Below are 13,622 nucleotides of genomic sequence, written 5' to 3' on the forward strand. Positions count from 1 at the left end.
CTGTGGCTAAATTAAGTCAAGCAGTTAGGTTTTTAAAGTCACTGTTCTGTGCTGAGAGTACTGCACAAGACCCTGACCTCAACAGATGCCACGTTTCATCTAATAATAGGAAGTTTTTGAAAGGGCTAAGTATTTGCCTGTTTCTTCTGTCTAGCAGAAGTTGAACATGTAGAGACTGAAGTAAGAACAGCGTTAGTGGAAGATTATTGATTGCTGCTGAGAGCTACAGAAGTATATCTCAGTCTGTATTTATTTCTGTGTCATTGCCTAGACATTCATGAATTCAGTTCCTTCATAAGCTTCAACCTATGTTTAATTCCATGGAGATGAAAGTCAGATTCATCTGTGAACTAAAAGCAGGCTGCTAAAAACAGTATTTTTGATTTTCTGAGGAAACTGAAGTGTGAATGAAGAGCAGGTAGGTATTTTTTGCTCTCAAAAGTATTTCCCTTTCTCTTGTAGAGGCAAAAACCCCAGAAATGGCTATTACTGGGAATATTTTCAGAGGCATACACACTGTGTATTTAATGGTGTATTACGGCATTATGAAAGTACAAGAAGATTACTTCTCTTTTGTGAAGAGTTTAACACATAAAGGCAGATTTTAGGATGCATCCTGCTAACAGACTAGATGATTGTATAGTAGTGCATTTTGTATTACGGTAGTGTGCGTGAGCTGTAGGCCACAACTGTATTAACTCAGTCTCTCCAAATACAAGAACAGCCTTTATGCCTCTCAGTGTCAGCCTTTGTCTTTATTCTCTGGCCAGCCCAAGGTCAGGAAGCCCCCATGCTTCTTGATTTTGCAATAAATTAGGAAGATGTTCATCCCACCTCCCCCATTTGCCTGCTCTTGTACCAACACTGGTCATGTCGTGGGGATGCAGTTTGCTCTAGCACAGACACGATGCTTCAGCCTCTCTGCGTGGAGGTCTGCTGGCTGGCCTTTTGCCTGGCTTCTGCACTGGTGGGCAGGCACCTCTGCTGACTCCTTGTGTTCCCATCCCCCAGGGGAACACGCGTGTCTCCCCCTGCCTGCGGGTTTTCTTTGCAGGGAAATCCCAGGTGTGTGGTGTGTGGGAAAGCAATGAACACATCAGCTCTGTCCTGACACGCAGCTGGGAAGCAGCCAGGAGGTACAACTGGAGACCACAACAGTGGGCCACCTTACGGAGCGCGCCTCCCCTGCCGTGTGGATGCTGCCACAGTGGCTGGCCGGGTTTGAGCTGCAGGCTTTGCACCTGGGCTGTGTTGCAGCAAAGTATTGTGAAAATGCCTGTTCCTGGTTTTTGTCTGTGTATGGGTAATTAAAAGTTTATGCTGTTTTATCTGGAAAGTTCATAAATAAGTAAACCAGTGATATCTGTGTTTAGTTTTATGTGTTTTATGACAGCTGTTGCTAGCTTGTTATTTTCAGTGAAATCTTGTAAGCTCTTAAGAATGGCCAGTATAAGGGGAAAGCTTCCATGCAGCAAACAGCACTCCATGCTTTAGCTGTAAACTTATATTCACTTGTGCACTGAATGTGGCTAAAACTGTCTGGGCTGTTGTGGGAATTAGTCCTGGCTGGCAAGAAGCCTAAATTTGAATTTTGGATTAGATATGTTTTGGATTGGCCGCAGTAGCTTTCCTAAGGGAATGGCAAAAAGGTTACCTTGCTAATTAGTTTTAAAACCGTGTTTCTGAGTTAAGTCTCAGACAGGGAAATGTGTTTGGAGGTTTGGCTGCCTATTAATACATTGCTTGTGGTGGGGAATATTTTATTGTTTGCTCTGCCAGTTTTTTTGTCATGCTGTATACTTAACTGAATGATGAATAAAGCAGCATGGACAAAACTATGTATTTCAAGGAATGCAACCCAGTCTCTAAAGAAACACTTTTTTTATATTAAGGGTCTGAAAAAACTTGTTTAGTTATTTTCCCCATTACTTTTGCATGCCCAGCACTTCCAGGTGGTCTTTTAAGTGCTGTGTTGGTGTGCTACCTCTGATGTGGGTGGTATTATAATTATTTTAGTTGTACCAGCAGGGCTGTATTCAGTGAACAGGGTTTCACTGTGCTATGCATTATATGAGTGCAGAACACTAAAATGGTCTCTTCCTGAACAACTAACAAATGAATTAGCATGTGAGAGAGAATAGGTGGATGCAGCAAACAGATTGACAGACCTGGATGGCACTGGGAGGACTGTGAACAGTAGGATAAAGCATAAATTGGATGATGCTGCCTCTAGGGGTAATAATTTGGTCATATTACAGACAATATTGCTTTATTGACATTCCAGGTTCCCCCAGACTCTCCATGGTAAAAGGGCAGTATTTAATTTGCAAAATCAAGCTCTGGAAGACTGTGAGTTGCCAGAACAGTGTAAGCTATATCTATCTTGTGCTCTGAACAAGGCAGGACTCCTAAGGAAAACCAAAAAGTATATTATAATAGTTAATTAAAATATAAATAATTAATTAAAAATCTTGTAAAATAAAACTACACCTGAATGAATAGATGAGTTGAGCTAATGCCGCAGGTTGTCAGTAGTGTTTCCTAACCTCTGAGTGCTTTTGGTTGACAAACTGCATGCTGCTTTCTAATGTAATACATGAGTATCTTTTTTGGTGCAAATTCTTTTATTTTTATTTTTTTTTTTTAATTTTCTTTTATTTATTTAAAGCAGTTTTCTTTGAATGCTGCTGAATCTCTCAGTGTGCTTCATCATCACTCTTCACCTGATCCTTTTGCATTGCTGCAGAGATTCTTGACACTCAAGTTAGGCTAAGCGGAGACCAGATACAGTCTTCATGCTTGTTCATGTGGATGGTCAGCTGGATCCTGATTGACAGGGCATTTTTGTCTTCTGCCTCACCTGCCAGAAATGTGGGACATTGTGCCCCATCTGGTATTTTCAGGCAAGACACGGTCACCAGATATGTGCTGCAGAAGCTGGAGGTGGCTGAGGAAACTTTGCCCTGCCTTTCAGTCTCTCATTGCTTTAATATTTGGGGGGAAAGAGTGGCCCAGTGGTGTACCTCTCCCTTAGTGGAGGAGAGACCAAAAGCTAGGTAAACCAGTGCTGGGAGGGCCATGCAGCTCCCCTGCCACTCACTTCTGGTTCCCACCGTGCTGCAGCTCCCAGGTGCTCCCCACATGGTCCCTTTGCTACTGCCTTTGTGGCATCTCCAGTGTGCCTTAGGATAGTCATGCTAATTACTGTTCTGGCAGGAGGCCAGTATTTTCTTGAGGCACACAAAAGAGAGAATGGAAATGGCAATTTTAACGCATAATATCTCAGGAAAAGCTGAGCAGAATTTGATGAGGGAAAGGGTATTTTTGAAACCCAAAGGCATTCCCTTGTCAAATCACAAAAACGTGCTGAAAAGAGTCATGCTATTAGAGCTTCTCTTACAAAAAAGATTTTGAAACTCCCTTATTGCAGACAACCAAAAGCATTTTAAAGGTCTGTTTATAATTTTTGGTTTTTTTTCGTTTTTTTACTTCCAGAAACCTGGCTGCACTTTACAATCTCACATTGGCCTGGTTGCCCCCTCACCATTCCTAACTGAACTCTCACGCTAAACCGGCTTAACCTAAAGCTGCGGGAGGCAAAGTCTGCATTGTACAGCAGGCTGTGATGCAAATATTCTTCTTTTCTTATCTGATATAATGCTAATCTGAGCAATTATATTCACAATGTACAGCATACTAATACTCAGTTAGGGCTCTTTAGGGGTCAAATACAAATACAGCAAGCCGTATCACCACGTTAGTTCAGTATTGCAGCCAAGCGGCAATGTCCCCAGCCCCAGTTAGTTCGGTGCAGCGCTGTGCAAACACATGTGTACAGCTCCAGGATCAGGAGATAACATGAGATGGGCTGCGCTGTCTCTGTACCATGTATCCTGTAGCGTAGATGTGCTTTTTCTCCCCTGCTCTGAGGAAGCTCTGTTTTGAGCATACAGACCTAAGAGCACAGCAGGTAGGAGGTAGCAGTTTATTTCGCAACTGCATAGCCCAGAGGGCACGCAGAGACAGAGGGGAGATGCAAGCCTCAGTTTCTTGTGAAGCTGAACTCTCTGCTGTGAGTGGCTGTGCTGCCGTGATAGATCAGCTCAGCCCCGGCAAAGCTGAGCAGAGAAGCCTGTGCCATGAATTGCATCTCTCTGCTGTGCAAACTCAAGTATCAGAAGGTTGTTTCTTGATCCATCCAGCAGAAGGAACTGCACCGTGCTCAGGTTGCCAGGTTACTGTACCAAATTGGATAGGGTCACAGACTGAAAAGACTGCATGTAAATTAGCTATAGAAAGAAGAGCATGATTTTAATGGAAGGTTTGCTTACGATTAAAAATGTCTGTTCTGTAGGGAATTAGTGTCATGTAATGTCGTGTAATTTTGATCTCAGGATCTTAGAAAAACAGATGAACTGTACTTCGCTTGTATTTTGGTTTTGTATGGATTTTTGTTTTTGTATGGATTGACATTTGCCCACAAGCATGGTATACTAGATTATCTAGGAAAAAAAAAGACTTCTGCTTGTTAAGATAAATGGCACGACTGGTGGAAGAAAACGGATGCTGATAGTATTGGTTAGAAGCCAGACGTTTTAGAAAATTGTTAATGGATTAAAACAACCTAGACAAGGCTGATGGTCAGGTGAGGTAAAGGTGGTAAGAATAAACTTACAGGGTGTAGCAGTGTGAACAGTATATTCACACTGGTGGTCTAATACTGAATATAATCAATATAACTTCAGGTTCTAATAATGAAAATGCAGAAGTATTAAATACATATTTGTAAGAACTGCCTGATGATTTATGAGTTTCTTACATAGTAAAGATGTTCTGAGCTTAGCAGACTTAGATTCTTTGCACTGAACCTTTGCAGAAAAAGTAATGGCTAAATAATTCTAATTGCTGGGTTTGTATTAGATTGTGGAAAAATCTTGATAATTTCAGATCATAATAGAAAAATACTGGCCTTTCTCTTGAAAGTTGTGGTTTTTCTGTTCTAAATGTGAACAAAACCTGGCATGTGTGGCATGTGGGTACAGCTTTGTAAGAGTCTAGTTAAGACAGCCCAGGACTTAGTTTGAAATTGATGATTTTTCTCGGCCAGACACTTCATTGATTGATACCACAGCAAACATTTCATCAACCTAGTTAATATTTTGTTTCAAACAAGTTCATGGAATTTGACCCAGGTTTAACCCTATGCATATCCAAGGAATGAAGGTTCCAGATTTGAGAAAAGGCATGTTTGCAGTTATGTAAAAGGGCTAAATATGAAATACTGCATGGCACTTGGTGCATGCTGCTTACAGATCTGGCTTGTGTGGGAGCCAGATTTGTAAAAGTACAAAGGACAATAAAGCCCCTCTATTTTTAGATATGCTGTACTTTAAAGCATCTTTTTTGTAATTTCTACCTAAAAATTAGAGGAGAATTATTTCCTTTAAGAACATTGTACATTCATAATCAGCCTCAGTAAAGAAAAAAAAAATTAATCTAATATTATATGGTCTTTGTAAATAACAGTTAGTAAATGAGTAGCCATCACTTTGGTAATTGGATAGTTGGATTGATTAGGACTATTTAGAAGTCATTATTTTTTCCCCATTTCTTCTGTAAACGTTAAATTCCCCTTTCAGGTTCACAACTATTATCCCCTGCAGTTGGATGGGTATATGCTAGGCTCTCGACCTCTTTGCAGTAGTGGTAAGCTGTTTGTAAGTCAGACAGCTCTTGCTGTCTGTGCAGGAGAGATACAGGTGGGAAATCACTGGGAAATGGCTCACTGGCTGCCAAACAGATAAAAAAGGGTGAGGGTGTATGTTGGAGCTGCTTTGGCATTCATGAATGCAGGGCTTGTTGTCAACACCTGCTGTGCAAGTGCATTGGATTAATAAGACACTCAGCTTTTTTGTTTCGTTTCTCTTGGCACTTCAACATGTGGGCTCAAAACTAACTGTACCTAACACTATTTATATGTATATGCAAACATTTAAGAGGTATCTAATACATACTATTGTGTATGTGTATGTGTGTGTGTGTGTATGTATGCTTAGAGGGCTCTGTTGTCAGGGTTCTTGGTTTTGTAAATGTTTATTGTCTAATGTTGGCTTGAAAAATGCCTTTTCATGAATTCCATTAATCTTTGGCTTACAGATAAAATGTTAGAAATCTCCCTCTCCTCCACCCAGCCCTTACATTCTTCAGGAAAATTTTGGCAGCCTTTGGAATTATTATTTAGAATAATGAATAGCTACACAGTCATTTTAAGTGTGGGTTTGTGGCCCTGGCACAGCGCTAAATACTTTCTGGAGAAACAAGAAGGCAGACGAGACTCTTGCCTCTTCCGCACTACTCTTTGTCCCAGCAGTAAACTGGTCTGAGCTGAAGTGTTAGACTTCACCTCCGCAGCATCTCGAGGCCCGCGGTGCCCTCGAAGAGCATATTTCCTCCTGCCAGCTGAGGCTGGTTTTCATTACCATGGGTATCAGCAATCTGTCTTACAGGGATGAGGGCTGGGAGACGCGGTTCCTGCTGCCGGCTCAGTTTGGGGGAAGGAAATGCTCAGCGAGACGAATAACCAGATTTGTTCCCTCTCCTCCCCTCTGAATCTGAACTTATGGTTTTCCCTCTGAATTTTGACCCCTCCCCCAAGCTTGGAAATTGCCTTAAGAATACCGTACAATATTATTTGACTTGCCAGTAAAGTGCAAATTAAGAGTTTCAATTATGACTCTTATTATGACAATGACTTTTGTTTTGATTGTGTTGTCTGCTGTGTCCATACAGTCTTTTAGCACCTGATGGAATCCTGGTGTGTCTCAGGGCATGGGTACAAGTGGTGGTGGAGTTCAGGTTGCAGAGGCAACCAGAAATCTGTAACTGTCCTGTGCTCAACTTGCAAACCTGAATGGTGATCCATCAGTATCCATTGTTTTTTTTACAAATAATCAATCTACTTAAGCATGTAAAGCTAAGCTGCAAAAAGGGCTATAAGGCAGTATCTCTTCAAGCTGATGTCAGTTCAGTTGAGGAGAACTTAATGAAGGAGTTACTCCATGATGGACTTTGATCTGATTTTGAAGCAGGGTAGTTTTGGTCTCTTGTAGTGTAACACGAAGCTGTCAGTGTTAAGCAAGTTAGCTTGACCGTGTAGTGTTCATACTGTGATGCCAGTTTTAAGGAGAGGTCAGAGCACATTCTGACCATATTGTGTAGCTAGAATGTGCACTGCAGAGTCATTTTGCCTTTTTGCTGCCTGTTGACTGTAAAATCTCTTTATCAGCCTATTGTACTAGCTCAGATTATTGCTGATGTGGAGTTCTGATAGATATTTGAACAAGTGTGACAAGTTTTTCTTTCCACCTTCTCTTGAGGTTAAGGGAGTTTATATTTGCATAGCTGTTGGATGTATTCAGTACAAGCATGTACTGAATACTTTTCCCCCCCTTCAAAATTTAGGAAATTTTCTTAACGAACATTCCAGGATTTCAAATAACAATGGCCAAGAACAATGCATACAGCTGTTTCTTTCTCAGGTGGAGCAGCAGCTAATGGAAGTTGTTTTCATGTCTTGTTAAAATAGTAGTTGTTTACAACCACTTATAGAACCAGTTGCTTGAGATTTTCCGCTCAAATGCTTTGTAGTGTTTTTCCCTCCTGTCTTTAAGCTACTCCTTCTACTAATGAGTTTTATTAGGCCTGGGATCTTCTCTGGATAGAAGGGGAATGGTAGATTAATCATTTAATTCTTATTCTCTATAGAGTTGGTTCAAGGGTGCAAGCAAGGAGGTTCTTCATTCACTGGTCTGTGTAGTTCCTCAGTTAAAAAAAGGTGTGGGTACTAAGAGATTCTGTTGCCTTAATATGGTCTTTCTAGGGCTGTGTTCTGCAGCCTTTTTGTTTCCAGTATTTTAAGCTGGTCCAAAAAGTTTGTGTGTGAGGGAAGAGGACTGAAGAAAAGGAAGACAAGAATGGTTTTGGCAGCTGCCTCTGCACTTTCTTCCAAAACTGAATCATAGAAGTGTCAAACTAAGGAAGAAATAAGTAGCTGGAGGGATTACAAGTGCAGGATGGTGGTGACCTGTGTAGCTGTAACTCAAAGTACACAGCTGGTCTGTGGCCAGCTGTTAGCCCCAAGACAACTTTTATTTAACTGTAATTTTTTATTTAACTTCTTAATTTAACTTTTATTTAATTTTACTAGAAATTTGACAAAGGCGGGGCGGAGTAATCAGTGAGAAATTATACTGTGGATTGTCTGTTGATCAAATGGTGTGGGAACCCATGTAGCAGTTCATCCCTCTGCGGTGTACTAAGTGTTCCTCAGTCATCTCTGACACATTTCTCCAACTAGTCCTGTAAACTGTCTGGTGGAAGAGTCTGTGCCCTCCCCACCTTGGTGCCGATTTCCAGTCATCCTCTTCCTCTGCTACAAGAAACCATTTCTGAAAATCAAAATTATTTTCTCTTTGCTTCTAGTTAAGCCCATTTCTTCATACTTGGTGGACATGAAGAAAAATTGATCACTCTCTTACAGCAATTTCTCAGGTGTTGCAGAGTGCTGTTATGTGTGTTCCCCCTTACATGCTTTTGTTTTTCAGAAAATAAGCGAAGCCCCTTCATTTTTTCCTTGTAGGTCCTGTATTACATGCTTTGATTTAAAGTTATCCTGCATAGATTAATCTCCCAGGAAGAAAGTAACAAGTTTGAACATCCATATACTAGCTATAGCAGATCAGCTAGACACCAATGGGTACTTAGTGCCTGTAGAGCCAGCTTGTTGTGAGCCTGAGATGTGGCTCTTACCAAACAGATTTCCTTTTAGGACAACTCCTGCCCCCAGAGAAGATATGCAATGTTAGACTTGTACAGACGATGTTTCTCTGATTGGAAGCTGGCACAAGTTAGCTATTGACTGAAGTGTGTCAGTCTGCTACTAAATACCAATAGGTGAAAAAATATAGAATTGCAATTGTTCTTTATTAATTTTCCATGTTAAGTGACTAATTTCCCTGATTATCTGTCTCACAGTACTGGCTGGATCCTGCAAAGACCCTTGCTGAACATAAAGAATTGATAAACAGTATGTATTTTATTTGAACTTAAAAAACGTATCTGAAGATGAAGTAACAGAGGCAGTGTTCTGTATATACAGCCTGTACAACACTTAGATTCTATTCACAACAGATTGGTAGTTCTTGAACAAGTTTACTACTGCTGTTCATAGCTGTATCAAAGTTTCTAACACGGAAAATACCATCATTTTCAAATAATTGGTGTGATTATTGTCCGAAGATTTCTCTGTGTTTAAATTTAATTTTAGAATAATAAACGGTGATATTCTTGTGTAATTGATTTTGTAGTAGCTGTGATACTTCTATCGCAGTGTACCATACCATAATCAACTTAGATTCCTTTTTTGCTTCTGAAAGTAAATGTAGTGCCACTTACTGATAATAGTGTCTGCTGTTACTGTCACTCTTCAGATATCACAGATGCAAGACCTACTATTTTTCTTATAATTAAAGAACATGATAAGATTATTTTGCTTAAGAATTTGGAGACCTTCTATAAAAAGATGCAGAAGTGGAGCATGCATGGAATAAATGTAGCTGTAAGAATTTTGGTACTGAGTTCACTGAGTCTTTTAGGAGACTAACCTTTTTATAAGGTGAATTAGAAAAGCTTTTCCAAATATTTCTTAATTAGAAGTGGCACATAATTAAAGTTGCTCCATAAGATATTTGAAAGTGTGGAAGGGATTAGTATTCAGTATTATTAGTTAGGACAGGGAATCACATTTCATGCACAATTACATTTTTCAAAACGTTTCAGTGGAAAAAGTATCTAAAGGTCAAAACCAAGCAGTAAAAAAAAAAAAAAAATCTTTGAGAAATAGTAAGTCAGGAATGAATTCTAAAGTTAAATCTTCAAAATTAGCAAAAACTCCAAGTAAACAGAAAAGCTGTGAATAAATAAACACAAGACCGGTAAAATCCTAATAAAAATTCTTTTCTTTTTTTCCCCACATGTTTAATGACTAGAGATATGGGGGTTTGCTCTGTGGATGTAAGATTTTTTCAAGTTTCATATAACATTAAGATAAGCTTCTTAGTAGCTTTTTTGTAGCCAGCTAGTAACTATTCCTAGCAATTAACAGTTCATAACAACTAACTTTTGCACCAAATATTTTTTCCCTTAGCTGGACCACCATACACTCTGTATTTTGGCATTAAATTCTATGCAGAGGATCCATGTAAACTGAAAGAAGAAATAACAAGGTACAGTATTCAATAGGAGTGTAGGCTGTTCATTTCAGGGTAGTAATCTGTTCCACTCAGGTGCATATTGTGGTGTGGCTGGGTTGCATTTTTCTGCTTGAACAGCAATCTGGTATGTGTAGGAAGAGAATTGTGATAGCTTCACAGTCATCGGTATGGACAACCATTTGGAAGCCCAAGATGAAGAGGTGCTATCTGGTGCATCAAAACCAAAGGGACTTGATATGCATTTGTTTGGGGTATTTTTAAGGAATCCATTGTTGTATCTGTATTTATATTTTGCTATAATCAAGTTTAGAGTTTTCTTTGGTATCAAATATGAATACAGGGAATTTTCTTCTGTATTTGCCTAGCTTAAGTTCCAGAACTGTTTTTCAAGAGGATTTATTTTGGTCTTTCTAAAAATATGCAAAGGGAATTGAAGAGTTGCACGCTTTTGATTCTTTTAACTAAGCTTGACCCCTACGAAATATGAGGATGAGCACACTGACACATGCATGCGCACGCGCACAAACACATACACCCACATGCTTGCCTGAACTCTCATGCATAGGGTTTTCTGTTTGCTTTATTTATGAAAGCTTTCAGACAATTAGTTTTAGGTTCAAAAGGAAATTTGAGAATTTGAATAAGTAGGTGGACAAAATTAGTGTGCTGGCTTGCATTACTAAATGCCAAAACATGTCTTTTGATGTCCTAGGAATACGACACATGAGAATTCATTGGAATGCATGCAGAGTTTTTAATTTTCCTTAATCAAAGGTGGCAGTTGTTGCAGCACAGGCAGAATATTTTTCTTGTACCAGACTGAGAAAATTCTTTTGTTTCGATACTGGCACAGCAGGAACAAAAGTCTCCAATGTAACAAGTTTGGGACTAGCCTGGTAAAAATAATAAACACTCTGACTTCGCCGGTAAAAGAGAGCAATCTAGCCACAATGTGATGCCCCTATACTGTGAAGGTTTAATGCAGTTTTCCCATACTTTTCCAGAGAAGTGCTTTCAGCCCAGCTCACAGGGGAAGACAGGTGGCCCTGGGAAGGAAGCTTTGGCCATCAAATGTGTTGTGATTGCTAGCTGGGAGGCAGGGTGGATTTCTCTTTGGGAAATCACAGGAGCTAAATTTTGAAGAAGTGTTTCTCTTTGCCTTGTGATAAGGTCAGTCAGTGATTTGCACTGCTGATTAGGTGTGTGAATCTAGTTGAGAAGCATTTTAGTATAATTAGTAAACCTCTGCTCTTGTCTGTATGGTGTTTGGTCCTGCAGATTTTAGACCTTAGAAGGTATGGAGGGAGGCTATAAGAAAGTGACATGCTTGTATTGACAGTCTTCAGCAAAACGTATTGAATAGCCAAATGCCCTCAACATTTCTGAGCAGTTATTCCTGTAGGCTCTTAAACCTTGGAAGGAGGGTTTGTATACCTTTTCAGAAGAAAATACAATAATAAAAAAACCCTTCCTTCTGCTTAGGAGGGGTTAAAGGCGTTATTTTTCTTTACGATAGTAATTTTCTGCCTAAATGTGTGTAATTCCACTGATGTGTTAACTGTTTTGTGCTAACCGGTGTGTTTCTTTGGAGCATGTGTTTGTTATTTTAATGGATATGAGAGCGGACTGTGTGGTTGTTAGATGTTGATGATCTATGGCATTACATGATTACTATTTGCAAATAATGAAAACCTGTCAAATTTGTCATTGGTTCACAGCAAAATCTGTCTGGCTTTACACAGGCAAAAGCTAACACTGTGGTGATTCATATTAACATTTGCTGGTGTGTTTGCTAGAGCAAACTAGCACTTAGGCACTATTATATATGCATGGCAAATTTGACAGCACACAAGATGAGAGTGCTTTAGCTACAAGTTTGGGCAAAAGGCTTGGTTTTATGAGGAGCTTAGTGGCTTCAGTGGGAACTGAGATTGTTCAGTTCTTACAGGAGTCACTGAAGAATTTAGCAGTTGGCTCTGACTGTTTTTGTAGGGATGTGGTGTTTTTTGCAGTTTCCTGTCCTGCTTTGAGACTATGCTATAAAAATGCAGAAGTATATCTATTTAGATCCATGCTACATGGAGAATGTATTTGTAGCTTAATCTGGTATGAAGCTCTGCACTGTAGATATGGAGAAGTGCTAACAGAAAGACAGATGCATATCAGAAATGCATTTAATCTTAAAAAGAAGATGCTGTGTACTCCACAATGGGTGTAAAAATATCTTTGTCATTAAGATAATTCATACAGAGAAGATATGTCTAGGTAGGACTGATGTGCATAACCTAGAAGCAGTACTGAGGTATTGCTCAGAGTGAAGAAACAGAGTCTATGCGCTTTGTGTTGCCTAATGATTTTTCCATAAAATTCTTACGCAGTGCCTGGACCTTTAAGGTGGAGAATATTAGCCATTTTTTTAAGGCTGGACACTCCTAGAATAGTATCTGTCATAGCCCAGATTCTGGGAGATGATTTACCAGAAAGACACTCATATCCTTACTCAGAGGCTCATACAGTCTAGTAAAGTTGGCTGGGTCTTAAGAGATTTGTGGGTCAGCTATCGTGTGACCTGCAGTTTGCCAACTTCCCTGATCAGCATAGGTGCAGTTAGAACTTACAGACCATTCAAGGAGCTTTCATAAGTAACTTTTAATAACACAGAATAATTTATTTGTAGTGTAGCTGGATAGCTATACATAAATAAAGTTGAATTAGTAATGAAAAAGCTGTATGCTTGTACGGATAATCATTTTTGTTTCTTTAAAAAGTTACCTTCTCAGTATTGTTACCTTTTGTAGGAACTTTGTGCAAGAAATTTGCTTAGGTTGATGTGAAACACTGTGTAAATCTGTTGTGATAAACCCAGACAAAATCCAAAAAGCATTTAAAAGACTTCCTATAAATGAGTATGGGGAGTTGCAAAGCCGAGCAGATCCTTTGTATGATGGCTTGTTTTCCTGTCCTTACTTTTCCATCTGTTCTGTGCATATTGGTTCACAGTAAGTGGTCTCAATACGTGCTTCATTAAGTGTAGAAGCAGGTAATGCCTTTGAAAATTACATTTTTATGCCTGCTATCTCTGGTGCAAGAAGGAGAGTACTCTATGCTGCAGCATACAGTTGCTGATGATGGTATGCCCATCCGCCTTTTTCATGGGCATATGGACTCCATCAAATCTGCTTGCTGCTCTAGAGTTGACACTCTGGTGTATGGCGAGAAAATGCGTGAGTAAAGATGTGTCCAATACCCAGATCTCCCTTATATTGGTCCCCTGGTCAGGTTAAACTTTGATAAGTTGCTTCTTTGATTTTTCTGATTCCTAGCGCTCTTCCCCACTTCCTGACTGCTCTA

At 39.7% G+C, this 13,622-nt stretch overlaps 1 protein-coding gene across 4 annotated transcripts in view; it reads left to right on the forward strand.

Annotated features, from left to right (window-relative positions):
• The window catches only part of EPB41L4A (erythrocyte membrane protein band 4.1 like 4A), a 134,159-nt gene that overhangs the window by 50,765 nt on the left and 69,772 nt on the right, over window positions 1–13,622 (forward strand). For 3 of the 4 annotated variants that reach the window (XM_040580447.1, XM_040580448.1, XM_040580450.1), the window contains exons 3-4: window positions 9,034–9,085; window positions 10,205–10,283. In XM_040580447.1, the coding sequence (XP_040436381.1) occupies window positions 9,034–9,085; window positions 10,205–10,283 (131 nt within the window). Of the gene's footprint in view, window positions 1–3,885; window positions 3,971–9,033; window positions 9,086–10,204; window positions 10,284–13,622 lie in introns of those variants that run through there. The other variant, XM_040580451.1, reaches the window with a different exon arrangement.

The sequence above is a fragment of the Falco naumanni genome, chromosome Z (genome assembly GCF_017639655.2).
Source record: "Falco naumanni isolate bFalNau1 chromosome Z, bFalNau1.pat, whole genome shotgun sequence".
NCBI lineage: Eukaryota > Metazoa > Chordata > Aves > Falconiformes > Falconidae > Falco > Falco naumanni.